We start from the raw sequence: 22,294 nt of genomic DNA on the forward strand, positions 1-22,294 counted from the left end.
AGACAGGAGACATTGATCTGTTTCTTCTCACAGGCATTTATTTATATTTTAAATTATTGTGCCATTTACTTTCTGTTAGGATATAGAATCTGCCATATGCAATTTTGGCTGTATTTCTTCAAGTACTTCATGGTGCTCTGTATCCTTTATCTAATAGGTTTTCACAGCAAATTATAAGTTCCTGTTTAACTGACTGACCGACACACTGAGGCATGGGAAAAGTCAGAGACATGAATTATCCAAGCTGAGGACTGGGCAGTTCCAAGTCTGATACTCTGATCTTATGATTAATAGTCACGTGCTCTCTCTGTTGGCCTGAATCGCTTCAGGTGTTTGATTCAGTAGCCTGACTGAAGGTGAAACTTAAGTCATCATCAGGTTCAGCCTGCATGTGTAAAAATGACGAATTTCGTGCTGTCACTACTGAGAAACAGGACCTAAAATTGTCTTGACTTGAACTGAGACCTTTAGAGTTAAGTAAAGCTTTGCCTAGAGCCTAAATATACTGGATAATTCCAGGGAGCCGTTCTGAGGTGAATTTTTAAGTGTTCTTAATATTTGATCCATAGTATAACTTTTTGGGGGACAGAATGCATCCTATCTCAAAAGAAAAGCGAACAGTTAGAGACTGCGTCTTTTAATCATGGCTCAGAATGACACATAATCAAATCTCTGGGACACTTAGACTATTTCTTCTGCAAGTACTGCATTTCCCCTAGAGGAGACTACCCCAGATTGTTCACAATTTAGAGATAAAGGAGAAGAAAGGCTAAATGCTCTCCAGTTTTGTGTGAAATTGCTCATACTATTTAAATATTTAGTATGCTTCCATAATTTCATTCTTTTGAAAACTAGTCCATTAATAGATGTCTTCTGTTGCTTCATTTTTTTCCCTCTTCATTTAGCACCATATGTCGATATAAGCATATGTCCATTATTAGCAAATATTTGCCAAGGAGAGAAGGGAAAAGACAGTTCTGTTAATGTGAGGATTATTTTTGTTTGAATTTTATCAGACTCATCTCTTCTGTACCTAGCCTCTGTAGGACTCAGTTCTTCTATCAGATCTCTCTCTCACACACACACGGCACAAGTGTGTGATTTCATGGTCCTGACAACGGCATCTGTTGTCAGGCTTGTGCTTTCACCTGACATTTTCCACGTATCCCACTGTTGTGTCATGAAAGATGGGACAGCACAGGAATATGTGTTGGGTCACACGTAGAGTATGGGTAGGGATGGGGAATGTCAGAGCCCTCCCAGGTCTGTCTGTGTGGCCGGCAGTGGGTAGGCAGCCCGCAGTTGGCAGTGACCGAGTGAAGAGTAGTCTATAGGGTTCATGAACGGAGGAAAAACCACACTCCCTGGTTTCATTGCAGATCGCCACAAGCGCTTAGCACAATTGCAACAGTCTTCCAAGAGGAATCCTCACTACCAGACCTTGGAGAGGGATCTCATTGAACTACAGGAGCAGCAGCTCTTTGAACTTTTTGTGGTGGTGTCTCTCCAGAAGAAGCCATCAGAAATAAGCTACATCCCCCAGGTCATACAGCAGTTCCCTAGCAAGGTAGGTGCAAGGAGACCCAAGAGGCATTCGGGAATGTTCTTTCGTCTCTGTGTGTATTTTATTTCCTCTCTTCTTTTGATTGTGGTCTGAAGCAGCTTTTACTACTACTGTACCTCTTGTGGGATCTTGTAGGTGACTCTGAGGACATCTCCTGTCAGGCTTGAGCTACAAATGAGGGCCACAAAAGCTCATTATCCAAGTTGGTTTTCTAGTTTTTGCTCTGCTGTTTACTAAGTACCCTTTAGCAAGTTGCAAAGCCTGTTTTCTTGTTCTTAATGGGGGAAATGATAAATATGGCAGAATAGGAGTTTAGAGCTAACTCTGCACCTGCCACTTATTAGCTCCATGACCTTGAGCCATTACTAACTGCTCTGTGCCTTGGTTTCTTCATTTGTAAAATGGAAGTAATCATAATAGTGTCTATCCCACTGAGTTGTAGTGAGGATTAAATGAGCCGTATAAGGCACTTAGAAGAGTGTCTAGCATATAGTCAGCACTATAGAATGTTATCCTTTATTCGTGAGCATTTAATGAGATAATATATGTGAAGTGCTTAACACAGTTCCTGGCACGTAGTAAGCACTTGATAAATGGTATCTGTTATTAACAATATTCTTTGGGTTTTTTTCCCTACCTTATGCCTGAGGGAGCATAAGATTAAATAGCAAATAGAAATCCCACTAGAGGTTGAAAGACTCTAGAAGAAAGGAAAAAGTTTTATATTTTATTTTCTATTTAATTTTTCCTGCTTATTGAACAAGGGGCCACAGTTTGATCTTGCTCTCTGCTCTGCAGATGATGTAGCTGGCCTCGGTAAGGAGTAGTTCTTTCACACAGGGACACTGACTCACGCGCCTTCTTACTCCTTGGACCCCTCCTCTCATTTATGTTATATGCTCAGCTGCTTTAGGACCTGAGGTTTAAACCCTGAGTTACATGTTTCACCAAAAAAGCTAGTGAAGCCCGATTGTATTGCCATGGAATCAGAGACATTTCCTGCGTGACTTTTCATTTAAAAAAAAAAAAGTGCTTGACAACATTCCTACTGTAAATAAGTCTGTGTTTAATTTCTTATAAAATTCTTCAGTGTAGCCTGAGAGCACAGTGTCACAACACTGAGCCATAGAAGTCATAATAATGTAATCCAGAGAGTCCTGAGGAATCTGATTTCCCATAAGAGAAGCTCAATTTTTTCTCTATTTTTCCATCAGTCTTACATTTGCTGAGAAAGCTTGAGGTTGAACTTGTTTTCAACAAAGATGGAATTAAGGGACTCAGAACCAGCTAAAGATCCAGTGTGACTCTGACAGTGATTCAGGGTTGTTTCTAAGTCAAGTTTCTCAGCATCTTTGTGCATGAGGCTCCTCTGAGTTAAGGTGGGAAAGAGCTGATGAAGTCTCTCCTGATTGTGTTGTGGAGAACCTTAGATGAAGATGATTGTGTGTCATTTAACAATATAAAAATAACAGAATATGAGACGACCAAAATTTTGTGAGAGTGGTTTTCCAGGGGCACCTAGGTGGCTCAGTTGGTTAAGCGTCTGCCTTCGGCTTTGGTCATGAGCCCAGGGTCCTGGGATCAAGCCCTGATTCGGGCTCCTTGCTCAGCGGGGAAGCCTGCTTCTTCCTCTCTCTCTGCTGCTGCTCTCTTTACTTGTGCTCTCTATCTCTCTGTCAAATAAATAAAAATAAAATCTTTTTTAAAAATGTATGCTTTTCTGGGGCGCCTGGGTGGCTCAGTGGGTTAAGCCTCTGCCTTTGGCTCAGTTCATGATCTCAGGGTCCTGGGATCGAGCCCCTCATCAGGCTCTCTGCTCAGCAGGGAGTCTGCTTCTCCCTCTCTCTGCCTGCCTCTGCCTACTTGCGATCTCTGTCTGTCAAATAAAGTCTTTAAAAAAAAAATGAATGCTTTTCTATTTCTGATGAGTTTATATTGCAGTGCTCAGAATGGCTGCCTCTTCTGTTTAGTAATTAAATTAAAGGATCTGCTGTATTAGTCACATGAAGGTAATATGTTTATTAAGCTTATTATCTGTTTTAGTACTACATTTTAAACATCTCTTGGTATAACTAATTTTAGATAGTTCTTTAACATACAATATCAGACTTGCACAGAAGGGTCTTTCTTGCTAGAATTTTATAGGAAGTTGCAAACCAGTAATTAGTTAGAAGAGATTATATGCTAAGGGAAATGATTATATATGGGATAGATTCTAAAGGTAGTATCTTTTCTAAGTAACATTCACCTGCCTTTTCGAAACATCTCTGATTATTGATCAGAGAGTATCTGGAGCTAACTGGGTTTTTGCTATCAGCATATTGTACCATCGATTTTTATTTGATGTCCTGTGATTCATAAAAATATTGTTTCCACTAGTATGTGAATCCTGAATTAAGATTCTATCTCTAGACTAGAAACTATTTTCAGTCACCTCTCTTGCATCAGATTATAGGATCTTCACAAGTAAACATTTCTATGTAAAAATAAGATTCTTTATTCTTAGTAACTCTGTTCTCCCTGTGTCTTCAGTGATTATAGGTCTTGGCCTTCCTGTCTTGTTAAACAATATAAAATCGTGCTGAGATAACTACTTAGGCTTATCAGAGACCTCTTCTCCCGAGACGAGGCTTTTTGTATTTCTAGTCTCCACTTACATAGAATATTAGTCACCTAAGACATTATCTTTTTAGGGTGATCATGGCTTTAAACAGTCCAGAGACACTGAAGAGAGGCTCAAAGTTATCCCCAAATTTTGTTTTCCCGACTCAAAGGACTGGGTGCCAACCTCAGAACTCAAGAGGTAAATATGCTCCTTTATCTGATTTCTGTTTGTTGGAACTGCAAAAGTAGGATCAGAATGTTTGCAAAAAGGGTAGAGCCAGCAGTTAAAGCTACGTGGACACTGTGGCAGGTCAAGGATGCTGTGGGAGGAAAGGAAGAAACAGAATTAGAACATTTCCTATGTGAGTATAGAAAAGAAAAACACGGAATAGTTTCAGTGTCAAAGGGAAAATGAGTTTGAGAATCTCTGTAGCTTGCCAGTTCTGGGGCGGGGGGGCAGCGGGGTGGGGAATGTTCCATTTCACCTGCAGTCAGAAATGCCACCAAGTGGACAGAAAAAGGAAAGAAGACTTGAGCTTTGGGACTCTCCTTAGAAGGAGCTTGAACAGAGCAACGTCTGCACCTTGTTTGTCCTTCAGGTGGACAGAAGCCACAGCGCAGGTTGTACGTTCCCCTGTGAATCTTGTATGAAGGGAAGCTCCAGACTGGGAGGTGTGAGTGTGTTGAGAAGGGAGGAGCATGAGGGAATCAATGAACAGTCGTCATCTCTGAATCTCAATCTCACTTTGTTCGGAACTATGATTATTGACAATGCTATTGGGGCTGAAAAACGTGACTCTGGGAAGTATGTCACATGCAGATAACCTGCTGGCAGACAGCCTCCCCTGTGGCCTGAGCAGCTGCTCTGCCCTTCCGTGTCACGTCACCTCCTGTCTGAGCTGCTGTGCCTCCTGACCAGTTTGGCCTGATGTCTGCTGTCCTCTCTGAGCCATCGGTCCCAATGCTCTCGTGCTGTCATGTGCACTGCAGCTTCTTTTACACCGGACTGGCTGCTCTGTACCTGGCTTTCCTCCCCAGCCAGTTATATGGGTTTTTTTCCCCTAGACCATTTGGAAGACACAGAGGAGTAAATAAAAAAGCAGAAATTATATGTCACTGGCATTCTGGTACTCAGAGATAATAACTATATATTTTGGCGTACTTCGTTTCCATCTTTATTTTTTGGCCATATGTAGACATATGTATTCACTGTTCAGATTTAGATTCCTTTGATTATTAATGAGTTTCTGTCTCGGTCTTCTTTTTGAAAATTACCTCTGCGGATCTTTTGCCCGTGTTTCCAGGAAGGAGTGGGTAGTCTCCTATTAACTTTTTTACACCAAGAATCTAATCCTTGGCCTCTCACTGTTCCGTAGGACCTCTCAGGCCTAAATGGAAGAATCTGGAAGGACAGAAGAGCTTATCCAAGTCCTTCACAGCTTACCTAAATGTTAGACTAAGTTGGATGCTCACTAAAAGGAAAAGTAGGCTTGATTACTAGCTAGAGTGGATGAAGAAGAACGTAAAAGTAGACAGTGGTGTCAGCATGTCCCCTACACATACATGCTCACTCCAGTGCCAGGCAAGATGTTCTCAGGCCTGGACATTCTCCCTCAGGAGGAAGGTGACTCGCGATTAATATAGTATTAATGCCTCCTCTCACATCACAAAATGACTGTTGGACAGTCCTTTTCAGTCGTCTTTTCCATGAAGAATGCCCTAAGCGATTGTTTAGATTTCAAACTATTAACTGTTTTTTCAGTGAAACATTCTCCTTTGTCTTAACTGGTGAAGATGGGAGCCGGTGGTTCGGTTACTGTAAGAAGCTCTTGGTAAGTACTTGGGCTATAGGTGGGGTTGGTCAAGTCAGACTAGAAACTTCGGAAACCTTATTACTAGATGAGTTTGAGGGCTACTTAATGATCTGTGTATTAAAGAGGCTATGTTGGGGCGCCTGGGTGGCTCAGTCAGTCAAGTGTCAGCTTTCAGCTCAGGTCATGATCCCAGGGTCCTGAGATCGAGCCCCACATCGGGCTCTCTGCTCAGCGGGGAGCCTGCTTCTCCCTCTCCCTCTGCCTGCCCACCCCCACTCATGCTCCTGTTCTGTCTCGCTCTCTCTCAAGTAAATAAATAAAATCTTTAAAAAAAAAAAAAAGGTACGTTAGCTTTAAATAGTAACAGCAAGATTGGAGTTAGCCAGTGTTCCAGAATAAGAGGGTTATGGACTTTTATTTATGTGTTTGTTTGCTTGTTTTTTATTTGTTTGTAGTAGATGAAGAAACCAATGACAGAGTGGCTAGAGATCAGTCTGGGTCTGTCCGTGGGATGGACTGCTGTGAGCCAGTCGTCAGAGCTCTGAGCTACTTTATTCTTGCTTAGGTGCCCCCACTAAAGCTGGGATAAGTTGTGCTGTCACATTTTAGTGTTTTCCCATCCATCTTTCAGTGTTCAGTGAGCATGAGATCCTTGGTTCCTGCCAAGAGTGTGTTCATAATTTCCATGAACAGGCTTGTGAGGCTTCATGGTTGCTTTGATGTTCTTTTCTTCTAGCCAGAAGGCAGAGGGAAGCGACTTCCTGAGGTCTACTGCATGGTTAGTCGCCTCGGCTGCTTCAACCTTTTTTCCAAGGTGAGTGCAGCTAGAGCCCTGGGGAAGGTGCTGTTTTTTCTGGGCTCTAAAGAAATTTTTATCTCTGGTGTTGTCACAAGGCAATGTTCAGTGATGTGGCCTCTAACATTCGACTTCAGGAAGGGTTCTCAGTAGGAGATTAGAGCCGCAGGTTTACATTCAGGTCTCTAATCCAGGTGCTGTTGTCTTGTTATCCTGTTTGGTTTGCTAAACCTCCCAGCTTCAAGGAGAGCATAGCCTGAAGCTCGTCTTGTCTCCTGCCTCTCCCAGACCCCACACGGCAAGATACGATTGTCAGTGTCAATGAAAGGGGCTCCTCTTCTACAAACGAGTTGATTTATTTGAGTGACTTTTCTTGGGGTTGTCAAGATACCGCGAAGACATATGATGCCTTTAATGGACATGTATTCATTGCAGAAGCTTATCGGTCTTAAGATCTTCTGATGTGATTTTCAAGTTTGTGCATCACGTCTGGCAGTTCCTTATGTTTTTGAGTCCCTCAAACACTAACATATGTTGCGTGTGTAGATTCTGGATGAAGTAGAGAAGAGAAGAGAGATGTCTCCAGCCCTGGTTTACCCGTTCATGCGAAGTGTCATGGAAGCTCCTTTCCCAGCTCCTGGACGTACCATCACAGTTAAGAGCTACCTCCCTGGGGCTGGCGATGGGGTAAGTTAGCTCATTTTGAAAAGGTTTGATAGACACCAAAAAGCAGGCCTTATACTAACAGGCAAAGTTTCCAGAAACCTCACAGCACAATTTTCCCTTTTCCATAAACTGTACAGAATAGAAATGTCCGATTGATCTGTGAGATAGTGGACCCTAGACCTAGGAGCCAGAGATTTCGGTCACTTCTAGAATGAGCCCCTTCCTAATAATTTCAGCATGATAAATGAAGATGATACATGCTTGGTCAGGTGGGATAAAAGCTTTTTTAAAGATTTTATTTATTTATTTGAGAGAGCACAAATAGGGGGAGCAGCAGGCAGAGAGAGAGAAGCAGGCTCTCTGCTGAGCAGGGAGCCTGACATGGAGTTCGATCCCAGGATCCTGGGATCATGACCTGAGCCGAAGGCAGACGCTCAACCAACTGAGCCATCCAGGCACCCTGGGATAAAAGATTTTATCAGAAATTTACAGCACAAAAGCAAGGTATTGGGTGGGCACCTGGCTTACTCAGTCGGTAGAGAATACCATTCTTGATCTTGCAGTGATGAGTTCAAGCCCCATGGTGGGTGTAGAGATTACTTAAAGAAATAAAAACTTTTAAAAAATCATATTCATGATCAGGTATTAGGTCTTGGCATTAGTGGAGGCAGTTCACAAGCTCTGTAGCAAAACTTGTATCCTGAATTTAACCTGTGAAAGAATGACGGGATCCACTGAGGTTGCCAGGGGTCGTTTTCCAGTCTGAACTCCCCTGATTCAGATTCTTTCATTTCAGTCCATTGAACTCTGCCGACCACTGGATTCCCGACTGGAGCATGTTGACTTTGAATGTCTCTTTAAGTGCCTGAGTGTGTGCCATCTCATCAGGGTCTGTGCCTCCCTCCTGTTGGAACGGAGGGTAATCTTTGTCGCTAACAGCCTAAGGTAAGAAATGCATAAAGTGTCACTTCCTACTGGTATTTTACTTGTTCTCAGTATTTTAAAATTTGGGCATATTCGGGGCACCTGGGTGGCCTGTGGGTTAAAGCCTCTGCCTTCAGCTCAGTTCATGATCCCAGGGTCCTGGGATTGAACCCCGCATTGGGCTCTCTGCTCAGTGGGGAGCCTACTTTCCCCCACCCTCTGCCTATCTGCCTACTTGTGATCTCTGTCGGTCAAATAAATAAATAAAATATTTTTTAAAAAATTGGGGCATATTCAAAAACTGAAGATGTCAGTTACCTAATGCCATATGGACATAGATAATTCCAAATGGAAAATAATCCTAAAGCTGTTTGCATTAGGCTATAGCAGTGACTTTGGGATTGCAAGTAATTTATCTTTATAAATGTGTTTTACTTAAACTGTTGTTAAAAATTCAGCATAGGGAATATAGTCAAATTCAGCATAGGGAATATAGTAATAGCGTTATAAGGTGACAGACAGTAGCTATGCTTGTAAGCACAGCATAATGTATGGAGTCTTTGAATCTTGATGTTTACACCTGAAAATAATGTAATGTGGGTCAGTTATACTCAGAATTTTTTTAAATAATTGTTATTGCTTTTCTAAATACACACGAATTTTTAGAAACATAATTTATGGAAAAAAGCTGGTTAAGACTAAAATTTTTCAGGGCGCCTGGGTGGCTCAGTGGGTTAAAGCCTCTGCCTTTGGCTCGGGTCGTGATCCCAGGGTACTGGGATCAAGTTCCACGTTGGGCTCTCTGCTCAGCAGGGAGCCTGCTTCCCTCTCTCTCTGCCTGCCTTTCTGCCTACTTGGGATCTCCGTCTGTCAAATAAATAAATAAAATCTTTTTTTTTTTTAAAGACAAATTTTTCAGTAAGTTAACTTAAAAATTTTAATAAAATATTTAAAATTAATGAGTAATCACAGCATCATTAATCTGTGAACAGTGATCACTAAGTGGTGTCAGTTTATAATTCTGTAACATAATATCTGAACCATTCTCCATGCATTGCTCAGTATGTGACACCATTTGCTTTCTTCTCTGGCTAGCACCCTATCCAAATGTGGCCATGCTGTGGTTGCCACACTGTATCCATTCACCTGGCAGCATACCTACATTCCAGTCCTCCCAGCATCTATGATTGACATCGTGTGCTCACCCACCCCATTCCTTATTGGAATCCTGTCTTGCTCCTTACCACAGCTTCAGGACCTACCCATTGAAGAGGTGAGATGGGAGAAATAGTATGTATGGAAAAGACAGGGCACTGACAAATGAAAATGAATCACCTTTAAGAATGATGGAGCTGGGGGTGCCTAGGTGGCTCAGTGAGTTAAGCTTCTGCCTTCAGCTCAGGTCATGATCTCAGGGTCCTGGGATCTAGCCCTACATAGGGCTCTCTGCTTAGTGGGAAGCCTGCTTTCCCCTATCTCTCTGCCTACTTGTGATTGATCTCTCTCTCTCTCTCTGTCAAATAAGTAAATAAAAATCTAAAAAAAAAAAAAAGGAATGATGGAGCTGGGGACACCTGGGTGGCTCAGTTGGTTAAGTGTCTGCCTTTGGCTCAGGTCATGATCCCAGGGTCCTGGGATCAAGTCCCACCTCAGGCTCTCTGCTCAGCGGGGAGTCTGCTTCTCCCTCCTCCTCTCCCTCTGTGACCTCTTTCACTCAAACTTTCTCTCAAATAAATAAAATCTTTTTAAAAAAAGAATGATAGAACTGTCATTAATATTAATACATAATTATCATCTATATTATGCTATCATGTTTTTGTATTGTTTTATTGAGAAAAATTCTGTAGTACACATGAATCTGAAGTTATATCTTATTTACAGTAGTGTGCCTTGGGCTCATTCTTGTGTTACTCTGAAGGGTAGTTCTTTTTGTTTGTTTAAGTCAAACACAAGAACAACTCTGGGTTAACTTAAAAAATTGTTTCAGGGGCGCCTGGGTGGTTCATTAGGTTAAGCGTCCAACTATTGATTTTTGACTCAGGTCATAATATCAGGGTTGTGAGATCGAGCCCCAAGTTGGGGGCTTAAGATTCTCTCTCCCTCTCCCTCTGTCCCTCCCCCCCACCAATTGTTTTAAATATAATACACATATAGAGAAGTGGCCAAAACAAAGTGTACAGCTCAGCAAATTCACAAAGTGAATGCTTATGTAACCCATGTTGGAAAAGAATGGAAGCATCACAGCCACAGAAACAGTGCCAGCACCTGGAGAAGTCTCCATCATGCCACCTTCTACACTGTTCTTTCCTCACAGCCCATGATAGGTAACCACTGTCTTCACCTTTATGGTATTCATTTACCTGTTTTTCTTTAAAGTTTTACATCCTAGGCATTTATTCCTAAACAATGCAGTTCAGCTCTGCCTGGCTTTATGCTTGTTATAAATGGACTCATATATATATTGTCCAGCTTCTTACAATGATGTATGTAAGATTCATCCATGTTGATGAGTTTAAGAGTCATTCGATCATTCTAACCCTGGGTGGTATTCCACTGTGTGAATGTACCACAACTTTTTATCCATTCTACAGATGATGGACATTTGAGTTGTTTCCAGCTTAGGGTTATGATGACTTATGTACGACCCTTAGCACATATGAGCTTGCAGTTCTAAAGTATATCCTTGGGCTTGCTGGGTCATAGGGTAAGTGTATCTTCAGCCTCAGTAAATAAAGTCAAACTGTTTTCCAAAGTAGTTCTGCCAAGTTAAACCCCTCTCCACCGATGTACAAGCGTTCCTGTTGTCCCACACCTTTGCCGACACTTGTTATCATCAGTTTGTGTAATATAGCCTATCTGGTGAATGTGTAGTGGTATTCTCTTTTTGGTTTAATTTGAATTCCTGATTACTCTTGGGGGTGAGCATCTTTCTGTGTTTATTGGCCATTCAAATATCATCTCTTAAAAATTCATCATCTATCTTTCTCCTGGTTGGTTTATCCTCATTGATTTGTAAGAGGTATTTTATATTCTGGATATCAGCCTCTTTGTGGCATGTCTTTTTATTCTCCATAATGGTGTTTTTTAATGCATAGAAGTTCTTCATTTTAACATAGTCAAAATTATCAATCTTTTCCTTTATGGTTAGTGTGTTGTTTTGTTTTGTTTTATTTTATTTTATTTTAGTGAGCTGTTTATGTTTTTCTTTATATTTACTTCATGGAGATATCCTCCTATATTATCTCCTGGATACATTGGTTGCTTTATTACTGTGCCTTTAATTTTTTATTCTGAATCCCGGGACTTGTTTTTTTTATGTGTATGATCGGAGGTAGGGGTTATTTTTTTTTTTTAATATGGATAGGTAACTATCCTAGTACCATTTATTGGAAAGATTGTTCTTCCCTATTACCCACCTTTTTTATATTGAGCTATAATTGACATATAACATTGTTTTAAGGTTTAGATGTACAACATAATGGTTTTATAGATGTAAATGTTGTGAAATGATTACCCCCAAAAAGTAACACCTTACATAATTACAATTTTTTGTTCTTGTGATGAGAACTTTAAAGATCTGTTCTCTAAGCAACTTTCAGATAGACAGCACAGTATTGTTCACTGTAGTCACTGTGCTATACACTGTGCTTTATCTTATTTATAAACAAGATAAAAATTTTATCTTATTTATAAGATAATAAATAGCTTATTTATCTTATAACTGACAGTTCATGCTTTTCCATCACCTTCACTCATTTCACCCATCACCCACCCACCCCCACCTCTGACAACCACCAATCTGTTCTTTGTATCTATGCGTTCAGGTTTTTAGATTCCACATATAAGTGAGATCAGACATAATTTCTTTTACTCTGCCTGACTTATTTCACTTAGCATAGTGCCCTCTAGGTCTATCCATGTTGTCATAAATTACAGAATTTTTTACATTTTTATGACTGAATAATACTGATATTATGCATATAATATGAATATTATATATTATATATATATCATATCTTCTTTATCTGTTCAACTACCAATGAATACTGAGGTTTTGTCTTTATTTTAGCTTTTGTAAATAATGCTGTAGTGAACATGGGGGTGAGATATCTTTTCAAGATAGTAATTTCTTTCTTCTTCTTCTTCTTCTTCTCCTCCTCCTCTCCCCCTTCCCTCCCCCTCTCTCCTTCCCCTTCTCCTCCCCTTCTCCTCCTTCTTTCTTCTTCTTCTCCCCTTCTACCTCCTCCTCCTCCTTTCTTCTTCTTCTTCTCCTTCTTCTTCTGATAAATGCCCAGAAGAGGGATTGCCTGATCACATCCACATAGCAGTTCTATTTTTTTTTTTTAGATTTTATTTATTTATTTGACAGACAGAGATCACAAGTAGGCAGAGAGGCAGGCAGAGAGAGAGGGAGAAGCAGGCTCCCTGCTGAGCAGAGAGCCCGATGTGGGGCTCCATCCCAGGACCCTGAGATCATGACCCGAGCTGAAGGCAGAGGCTTCAACCCACTGAGCCACCCAGGCGCCCCAGCAGTTCTATTTTTAATTTTTTGAGGACCTCCATACTGTTTTCCATAGCATCTGTACCAGTTTGCATTCCCAACAGCAGTGCACGAGGGTTCCTTCATCTCTACATCCTCACCAACACTTGTTATTTCTTGTCTTTTTTGATAATAGCCATTCTGACAGATTGAGGTGATATTTCATTGTGGTTTTGATTCGTATTTCCCCGATGATCAGTGGTGTTGAGCATCTGTTCATGTGCCTCTTGGTCGATTTGCCTGTTTTTGGAAAAATGTCTGTTCAGTTCCTTGCTCATTTTTTAAAGTAAACCCTACTCCCAATGTGGGGCTCAAACTCATGATCCCGAGATCAAGAGTCATACACTGCACGGACTGAGCTAGCCAGGAGCCCCTGCTGTACTCATTCTTAATAGAATTGCTTGGCATTTTGTTTGTTTTGTTTTGTTTTGCTGTTGAGTTCTATGAGTTCTTTGTATATTTTAAATATTAACCCCTTATCAGACATGTAATTTGCAATATTTTCTCCCTTTTTGTAGGCTTTCTTATAATTTTTTTTATTTTGATAGGGATTACTATTGAACCTCTAAATTACTTGTAATAGTGAGAAAATTTTAACAATATTCTTCTCATCTGCAAGCACAGAATATCTTTCCCCTTGTGTTTTTCAGTTTCTTTCATCAGTGCTTACTGTTTTCAGTGTACAGATGTTTTGCTTCCCTCGTTAAATTTATTCCTAGGTATTTTATTCTTTTTGATGGAGTTGGAATGGGATTGTTTTCTTAATTTCTTTTTCAGATAGTTCATTGTTAGTGTATAGAAATGCAGCTGATTTTGTGTTCATCTGAGCCATCCAGGAGTCCCTGAACTTAGTTTTGTTTAACACTATTTCCATTGCCTGAGAGAATCAGTAGTAGTGTGATCTAGTAGTGCCTAATGTATGTGTCTGTGAATGTCTCTGGTTTAACCAACCTGGCTGCTTGATCCCATAGGTGCTGATAGTTGATCTCTGTGCAGACAAGTTCTTACAGGAGGTAAGTGACAAATGAGCTGATTACATAATGGATGAGGATAATTGGACAGAAAATATGTGAAAGTACTTAGAGAAGATGACTCAGGCAAGACTTTTAGTTCCTACACATGCTTGACACTGTGGCCAATCATACAGGATTGACCTGAAAATTGGGTTAGGTTTATAGCTATCTCTCCCAAAGAAGGAAGGAGGAAAGAGATTAAATGTCATTATCAAAAGAGGTAACCCTCCTTTGACGTCCAGATGGGATGGTGTATATACCTCTAATTTAATTGAATTTAACAAGCATTCAGCACTGATTATTTCCAGTTACTCTGTTAGAATCTAAAAGTGAGTAAGACATAGTTTGAGCCCTCAGACCTTATAATCTAATGATGGGAAGGGGGAGCAGATATAGCTATAAAATTTTAGAAACAACGTCATAGAAATGTCTACAGGGTAAAGTAGGAACAAAAAAAAAAGTCATTTATTATGGGTATTGAAAGTGGAAGGGAGAGTTAGCAAAGCCTTCTTAGAGCAAGCACCCTGTGTGGAACCTGTATATAAGTTTGTGAGCACTGAACACAGGGTGAAAAGAACGTTTCCCAAGACTTTGTCTCCTTTCAAAATCAATTAGCTCATAACTTACTTGTGGAGGATCCTTGTAATACAGCATAAGAATTGCAGATGAGAGATGCTTGGTGGAAAGGTGCCAGAAAATGTCATAAGACATATTTATTTTCTTAATGTAGTTAAGACAATTAATATATGTGTACCATCACCATACTGAATTGTGCTCAATGTAGGGAAGGAAGGTTCAGACTGAGTCTTTAGCCAGAATCTATACAAAGTCACCTGTGGAATTTTGGAGACCTAATTAGCGTATGTTGGAGACTTTCTCTCACAGCTCAATTTCTTCTCTTAAGGTATCTGATGAGGACGAAATTCTACCTCCTAAACTCCAAGCTGCCTTGATGCAGATTTTGGAAGAACGGAATGAAATCTTGGCTCAGGAGCAGAATTTTTCACCAGGTAGGAGATAAGATGGTCTGAGGACTCAAGGTCAACACAGTAAATACTGACAGGACGCCCAGCACCTTGCTGAAAGATGTGCAGGAGTAAGCCATTGCTTAGGATGTGGGGAGCTTAGAATCAGCTTCCTCGCCGCCCCTCTGATGTGCTAGTCCCCATCTATTTCAGTACTTAGACACTTGCTGTGTTCCGTTTCTGGAATGCTGTTCCCTGGGATGACCACGTGGCTCCTGCTATTTTTTCCTGCTCACATGTCACTCAGTGAGGCCTTTCCTGACTGTCCTTTGAAAATTGTACCCATTCCTGGGGCATCTGGATGGCTCAGTCATTGGGCGTCTGCCTTTGGCTTGGGTCATGGTCCCAGGGTCCTGGGATCCAGCCCCACATCGGGCTTACAGCTTGGTAGGATGCCTGCCTCTTCCTCTCCCACTCCCCATGCTTGTGTTCCCTCTCTTGTTGTCTCTCTCTGTCAAATAAATAAATAAAACCTTTAAATAAAATAAAATAAAATAAAATAAAATAGTACCCATTCTCTTAATGCTATCACTCCACTTCCCTGCCCTTACTTTCCTCCAGGGCTTTTATTGTTGTCTGATTTGCTAGCAACATCAGGCCCATGAGAGCAGCGACAGTCTGTTTTGCTTTATCTCCAGCACTTTAAACAATAGTCAGTAAGTAGGTATGGGATAAGTATTTGTTGAATAAGGGTGAAAAATATTTACTGAGCTGCTTACTCTGTACCAGGCCTTGTGCTCAACACCTAGCATACATCTTATTTCATCCTTGTAATAGCCTTACGAAGCAGGTCTCATTATTTAATCCCCCTTTTTTACAGATGAGAAAACTAAGGCTGTTTACTGGTGGGGAACATTAAGGGAGGAGTAGGTTCAGAGAAATAATTAAAAGTTCAGTTCTGAATATTGAGATTCCTATTGAATGTCCAATACATAGCAGACATTCAATTAGAGATAACAAGTAGGCATTCCTATACGTGAATTTGGGATTCAGGGGAGAGATTTGAACTAAAGACATACCTTGAGAAGGTGCCGTTTTTTTTTTAATGTGTTTTTATTTATTATTATTACATATATATATTTAAAGATTATTTAATTATTTGAGACCGAGTGAGAACAAGTGGGGGGAGGAGCCCAGGGAGAAGGAGCAGCAGACTCCCTGCTGAGGAGTCTGGGGCTTGATCCCAGGACCCCGAGATCATAACCTGAGTCTACAGCAGACGCTTAACTGACTGAGCCACCCAGGCGCCCCTAGAAGTTGCTGTTTTAAAGCTGTGGAACCAGATGAAGTAACCCTATAGAGTGAGTATAGATAGAAAATGACAGATTTAAGGGTTGAACCCTGAGTTGGCTGGTAATGGTGTGGTCAGATTTCCAATGTTTGGTAGTAGGGAAAAGGCAGAGGATCCAGCAAAAAGTGATTACAAGAACAGCTAGTGAAGGGGGAGAAAAAAACCAGGGGAAGTAATATTAGAGAAGTTGAGTGAAGAACTTATTTCACAAAGGAAAGTAAACAGTTATTTCTAATGCTACAGAGAGGTCAAGTGAGATGAAGACTGAGGATGTGGATTTGACAATGGGAAGAGCTTAGAGACCTTGGTAGCAGCAGATTCAGTGAGATGGTGGGAAGAAAGCAAGATTGGGGAAAGTTCAAGAGAGAATTGGAAGGGCATTCAGCTTTTTGTAAAATTTTAATGGAATTAGAAAGGGCCAAGAATAGTTAAGTAAAAGAACAACATTGAAGGGGCTTCCCTCTGAAACATCAATTAATCATGAAGTCATAGTAATTAAGACTGTTTGGTTTTGGTTCAGAAATAAATAGAGCAAGGGAAGGAACGTGGTACACAGGCATAAGGAAACTTAATTTGTGTCAGCACCAGCATTGCCTATCAGCAGGAAAAGAATGAACCATTCAGTAACCAATAGTAAGGCAATTGGTTTTCCATATGAAAAAAATGGATAGGAACTATACCTCACCCTACACACAAAACTAATTCTAAGGAATTCAAGTTTTAAATGTTAAGAGTAAGGACTCCCAGCTGGTAAAAAAGAAAGGATTAATTTGACACTTAAATTTTTAAAATTTCTAATCATTGAGGAATACCATGAAAAAGAAAAAAGCTACAAACCAGGTGAAGATACTTTCAACAAATACAACCACAAAGGAGTAGTATCCAGAATTAATTTTAAAAAATTCTTAAAATGCAATTTCAATAATAAAAAGATGAACAACCCAATAGAAAAATGGGGAAAAGATACAAACAATCATTTCACCAAAGAGGAAACATGAAAGGCCAGTAAATATAAGGAGAGATGTACAGCCCCGTCAAAATCTGGGAAATGTAAATTCAAACCACAGTGAGATACCATTTTATACCCACCATACTGGCAAAAGTTAAAAAGTCTGACAATGTCAGGAGTTGGTGAGAATGTGTAAGTTATTCCAGCTGCTTTGGAAAAATAATTGGGCATCATCTAGTCAACTTAAAGGTGTATATATCCTACAGCCTGACAATTCAGGTTTTAGATATATACCCCAGAGAAACTCTGGCACATGATAATTAGGGAACAGGTAAATAATTTTCAAAGTAGCAGCATTTTACGTGATAGCAAAACCTAAAAACAACCGAACTGTTCACTGGCAGGAGAATATAGCATTAAAAAAAGCATCTTAAAAACATATATTGACTAAAACAGTAAGTTACAGAAGAATATGTTTTATGTAATGTTCAAAGATGTACAAAACCTAATAGTATGTTATGGGAGTTGGCTATGTATATATGCACTGGAACTGTAACCTAAAGCAAGGAAAGGACAAATGCAGTATCACTGATAATGGTCGCCCTCTATTGGAGAGTAGGGGGAAGAACACCTCGGAGAGGGCATTATTGAGGGAGCATGTAAGATACCCTTGATATTCTGTTTCAAGCTTTGTGGTGGGTACTGATGTGTTCATTTCACTGGTGACCTTATGGAATATTTATACATGTAAAAGAATATATACTACATTTACATTAAAACAAACAAATAATTAAAGAAAAGTTATAGAAGTGCATAATTTTTTTAAAAAGGGAATTAGATTAAGAAAGGGTACAGCAGATGTAAACAACTCTTCCAAGAAATTTGGATGTAAAGTGGGAGAGAAATGGGAAAGTAACTGGAAGGGGATGGGAGACTGGGGCAAAAGTGTTGATGATAAAAGTGATGGACTGTGGATGCTCAGCTGCAGAAGGAGAGACGAGAAGGATATCTGTTGAACAAAATATAGCAAAAATCTAGCTTGTAATCAAATGGAATGCCAGAAGAGACCTTAGAGATCACCTAATCAGCCCCCTCATTCTGCAGATATAGGAAGAGACCAACCAGGGGTAAAGTGAGTTGCACACCATTACACCATTGCTTCATGGTGGAACTCTTACTACACCTAGGTCCCTGATTACCAGTCCAGTATGGAACCCATGGAACGAACAAGTGACATGACATGGTGAAGGGGGGGGAAATACTATTAGGAATGGAAGAAAAAAGAGGAGTTTAAGTTGTATTTGAGGTCTGAGCCTGGAACATGAAAGACAATGTATTTCATGTTATAGTGGTTAAGAAGCACCTGACTTGGGAGTCTGGCAGCTTCTGTACCCTGTACCAGATGAGCTGACCCTGGAGAATGTCTTTGTTTTGAGTGTCAGTTTCCTCAGCTGTAAAAATGAAATAATACTTACTTCACTGGATTATTTTATTTATAAAAGCTCTAAATGCAGTGGTTGACAATATCTTAAGCACTAAATAACTTATTATGGAATAATCATTGCTTATGAAATGAGAAAGTTGAGAGAGAACTGATTTGGTGGAGAAATAGAATGAATTTGGTTTCACACATGTATTGTTTATTTATTTGATTTCATATTTTACTAATCTCCAAAGGCCCTGATTTTAATTTTAGACAAATGGAATTTAAGTGCTGATGAGACAACCAAATGATGATTACCCATAGGTAGCCTGAAAATGTAGAAGGTGAGTCCTGGTGACTTATATAAGGGCTAGAGGCGTAGGATTGCGAATTATCAACATGGAAAGCCAGCTCCCCATCTCTATACTAGTTAGCTCTTTAGGGATGGGAATGTGAAGAGAAGTGGTCTGAGACCATGCTTAGGAAGAGGAAGAAGAGGCAAGAGAAATACAAATGTTTGGTCATAAAAGCAGGAGAGGAATCCGGAAATCAGGAGAGTATAAAGTTGTGGGAGATGAGGAATGAGGAGAAGGTTAACACAAATGCAGCATAGAGTTTAAAGGCGAGACAGATAGAAAAGCAGATTAAATTTGGCTGGCTTTCCCTGGTGGCCTTTGAAAGAGCAGTTACAGTGAGATCACGGATGTGCAGCCCAGGATGAAAGATGGAACAGGAGTATATGTGGTTAGAAAACCAAAGTAAAAATATGAGCTAATAGTGTTTTGTTGGTTGCGGAGTGTGCAAGGAAGCTAAGAATGAGGATTCTCAGTCCTTCAGTCTGTGATTTCTTATGCATCACTTTCATAACAATTTCCCATAAATACGAACTTAGGTTTTTTTTTCTTTCTTATTTTTATTTTGCAACAGATGTGACACTCAACTCTCTGGTGTCCGAGGCATTTGTGAGGTTTTTTGTGGAGCTAGTGGGACATTATTCTTTGAGCATGACTGTCACTGAGCGTGGAGAGCGTGTATTCCAAAGGGAACCATTCCGTAAATCCCATACCTCCCGAAGTGTACGCCACTTCCTGGATCTCTTCATGGAAACACAGATGTTTGCTGGCTTCATCCAGGACCGAGAGCTTCGGAAAAGTGGGGTGAAAGGTCAGTTTCATCATAAAGTTCTCCCCCTGTATTTAGTGAGCCCTTTGAGGGTTTGAAAATAATATAAACAACAACAAAAAAATGGTATAAAGCTACAAGGGCTCAAAATCTGAGTTATTATGGAAAATAATTCTTTTTATAATTTTGTTTTAGCTATGGAAGCACATTGGTAGTAAGCTGCAGAATTTTATTTAAGTGATTTTTAGTAAGTATTGGACAATTTCACCAGCGTGAGTTTACCTTGTAGGTTTGTTTGAGGTCCGGGCCCTCCAGTATTTGGAAACAATTCCAGAGTCCGAGCCCAGTGGGATGAATAAAATTTTGCGGAGTCTTGGTGAGTTGTTACGTTTTCTTGTTAAATAATGTGACTAAAAAACCTTTTGCAGAAACTGCCTCATCACAAAAGCTTTATAATCAAATCAACAATATAACCTCAAATAGGCTGACCAGAAACCATGACTGTACTTCCGAATTGTTTTGGAGAAAAAGAAGTCTTTCTCAGAGGTGGGGATTCTTCCATCAGAGTTGTCCTTGGGTCTGTTTTCCTCAGATAACATGAGAATTTGCATATCATAATTATTAATCTTTTCTAGATCACATCACTTTGAGAATCTCATAAAAACTGGATCTTTGTCTCAGAAAAGTATGCTAGAACATACAAATTTGCATATAATTATAGAGTATTCATGGACCCTCCTGAAACCCATCTGTGAACTCCAGATTAAAAACACCTTTTAGGGGGGCACCTGGGTGGCTCAGTGGGTTAAGCCTCTGCCTTCGGCTCAGGTCATGATCCCAGGGTCCTGGGCTCGAGCCCCGCATCAGACTCTCTGCTCAGCAGGGAGCCTGCTTCCCCTTCTCTCTCTACCTGCCTCTCTGCCTACTTGTGATCTTTCTCTCTGTCAAATAAATAAATAAAATCTTAAAAAAAAAAAAAAACACCTTTAGGGGTGCCTGGGTGACTCAGTTGGTAAGCAACTGCCTTCTGCTCAGGTCATGATCTTGGGAGTCCCGGGATTGAGTCCCGCGTTGGGCTTCCTGCTCAACAGGGAGTCTGCTTCTCCCTCTGACCTTCCCCTCTCTAATGCTCTCTCTCAAATAAATAAATAAAATCTTTAAAAAAAAAAACACCTGGTTTAGAGGTCATCTGAGGCAAAAGAGGATTTCCTCCAAGTCTAATTTTACACTTCAGAAAGAAACACAGATGTTTCTGATTTTTCAATTATAATAATTAACTTTTTATTATCCTTTGTGATATTGGGGAACAGTGATGTGGTAGGTAGCCCAAAATAAGGAAGAACTATATTCCATGCTGTTTATATTGGTCCTTGAAATACGTAACCCCTGGTAACTAGACTTGTCATAGGGGTCATTTTGTAGTGTATAAAAAAATTTCAAACCACTATGATGTACACCTGTATCTAATAGGACATTGTATGTCAATTTTAATACAAAAAGAAAAAGAAATACATGCCCCTAATTAAAGTAAGGACTTGTTCTTGTGCCTCGGGTTTTTATTTCATCTTTATACCATGAGGTTAGATCAAATCACTGGTCCTGAACTCTGACTACAATATTTTAATCTCTGGGGAACATAAATGAACATTTTTCCCACTGCAGGCTCCAAGAAATCTCTGGGGATCAGGCCAAGCAATTTTAACCTATAGTCAAGGTTGAAAGCCACTGGATTAGGTGAGGTCAGAGCTCTCTTCTACCTCTACAATTAGAGACATGGGGTTTGTTTATTTCTTTGGTAGTTAAACACATCACATGCTAGCTTGAGATGGCCACTCACTCGTGGGCTGTTCCAAATGACTAAGTTGTTAATCCCTTGCCTCAAATAATGTACAATAAATAAAAATGAACTAATGAGAGTTCACTCTACTTCTTTCTCCCTTTAGGAAGTAAGATGAAATTTCTGCAGAAGAAATGAAATCTTTGATAGACTCTCTCCATCTTAAACAGAAAGTGCCAAGAAAATATTTCTCCAAGAATTTGGATGCCCTGCAGTGGCCTAAAAGATCCTGGAAAGTTGAAAAGGTTACAAAGTGGGCCTGGTCCTTGGAGGAGGATTCTCCTGTTGCTGCTGTATGATCACTGGAGGATTGTTGGGAGTAGTCTGGAACCCATGTTCTCATTACTCTGCCTCCAATTTTTCTTTTCAGTGGCTTTTTCTATTTGATTCTTGGGCTCATTCTTTGTGTTATGTGCTTAGTCTGTGAAGGCACTTGTTTTTACTAGGGAAAGATTTGGTGTTATATATTTTTTTAAAAAACAGCTCAAAGATGAGCACAGTGAGAGAAATGCTGGATTGAAGGTACTGGGGAAGCATGATGGATGTGCAGAGTGCACCCTACACACGTCATTCTCATCACTGAACTATCACCATGGCAGCTTGAAAATTATGGGCTGTTGGAGCTGAGCTAAGGAATAGATTCCTCATATATCTCTAGTTTTTGTTTTTTAATCTAATGTTCTGTCTGAGGGAATCTAGTTATTAACACTGTTATTGAGTATCTTA

At 40.1% G+C, this 22,294-nt stretch overlaps 1 protein-coding gene across 1 annotated transcript in view; it reads left to right on the top strand.

Moving 5' to 3' along the window:
* Positions 1-22,024, top strand: part of DENND2C (DENN domain containing 2C) — a 35,707-nt gene extending 13,683 nt beyond the window's left edge. The window contains exons 7-18 of the mRNA XM_032881383.1: positions 1,380-1,567; positions 4,258-4,367; positions 5,931-6,000; positions 6,719-6,796; positions 7,325-7,465; positions 8,241-8,389; positions 9,464-9,641; positions 13,880-13,921; positions 14,826-14,931; positions 19,537-19,773; positions 20,021-20,107; positions 21,675-22,024. Of these exons, the coding sequence (XP_032737274.1) occupies positions 1,380-1,567; positions 4,258-4,367; positions 5,931-6,000; positions 6,719-6,796; positions 7,325-7,465; positions 8,241-8,389; positions 9,464-9,641; positions 13,880-13,921; positions 14,826-14,931; positions 19,537-19,773; positions 20,021-20,107; positions 21,675-21,706 (1,418 nt within the window). The 3' untranslated portion in view covers positions 21,707-22,024. The remainder of the gene's footprint in view (positions 1-1,379; positions 1,568-4,257; positions 4,368-5,930; positions 6,001-6,718; positions 6,797-7,324; positions 7,466-8,240; positions 8,390-9,463; positions 9,642-13,879; positions 13,922-14,825; positions 14,932-19,536; positions 19,774-20,020; positions 20,108-21,674) is intronic.
* Positions 22,025-22,294: the final 270 nt, after the last annotated feature.

The sequence above is a fragment of the Lontra canadensis genome, unplaced genomic scaffold, assembly GCF_010015895.1.
Source record: "Lontra canadensis isolate GAN:19392208 unplaced genomic scaffold, GSC_riverotter_1.0 scaffold75, whole genome shotgun sequence".
In the NCBI taxonomy this organism is placed as follows: Eukaryota; Metazoa; Chordata; class Mammalia; order Carnivora; family Mustelidae; genus Lontra; species Lontra canadensis.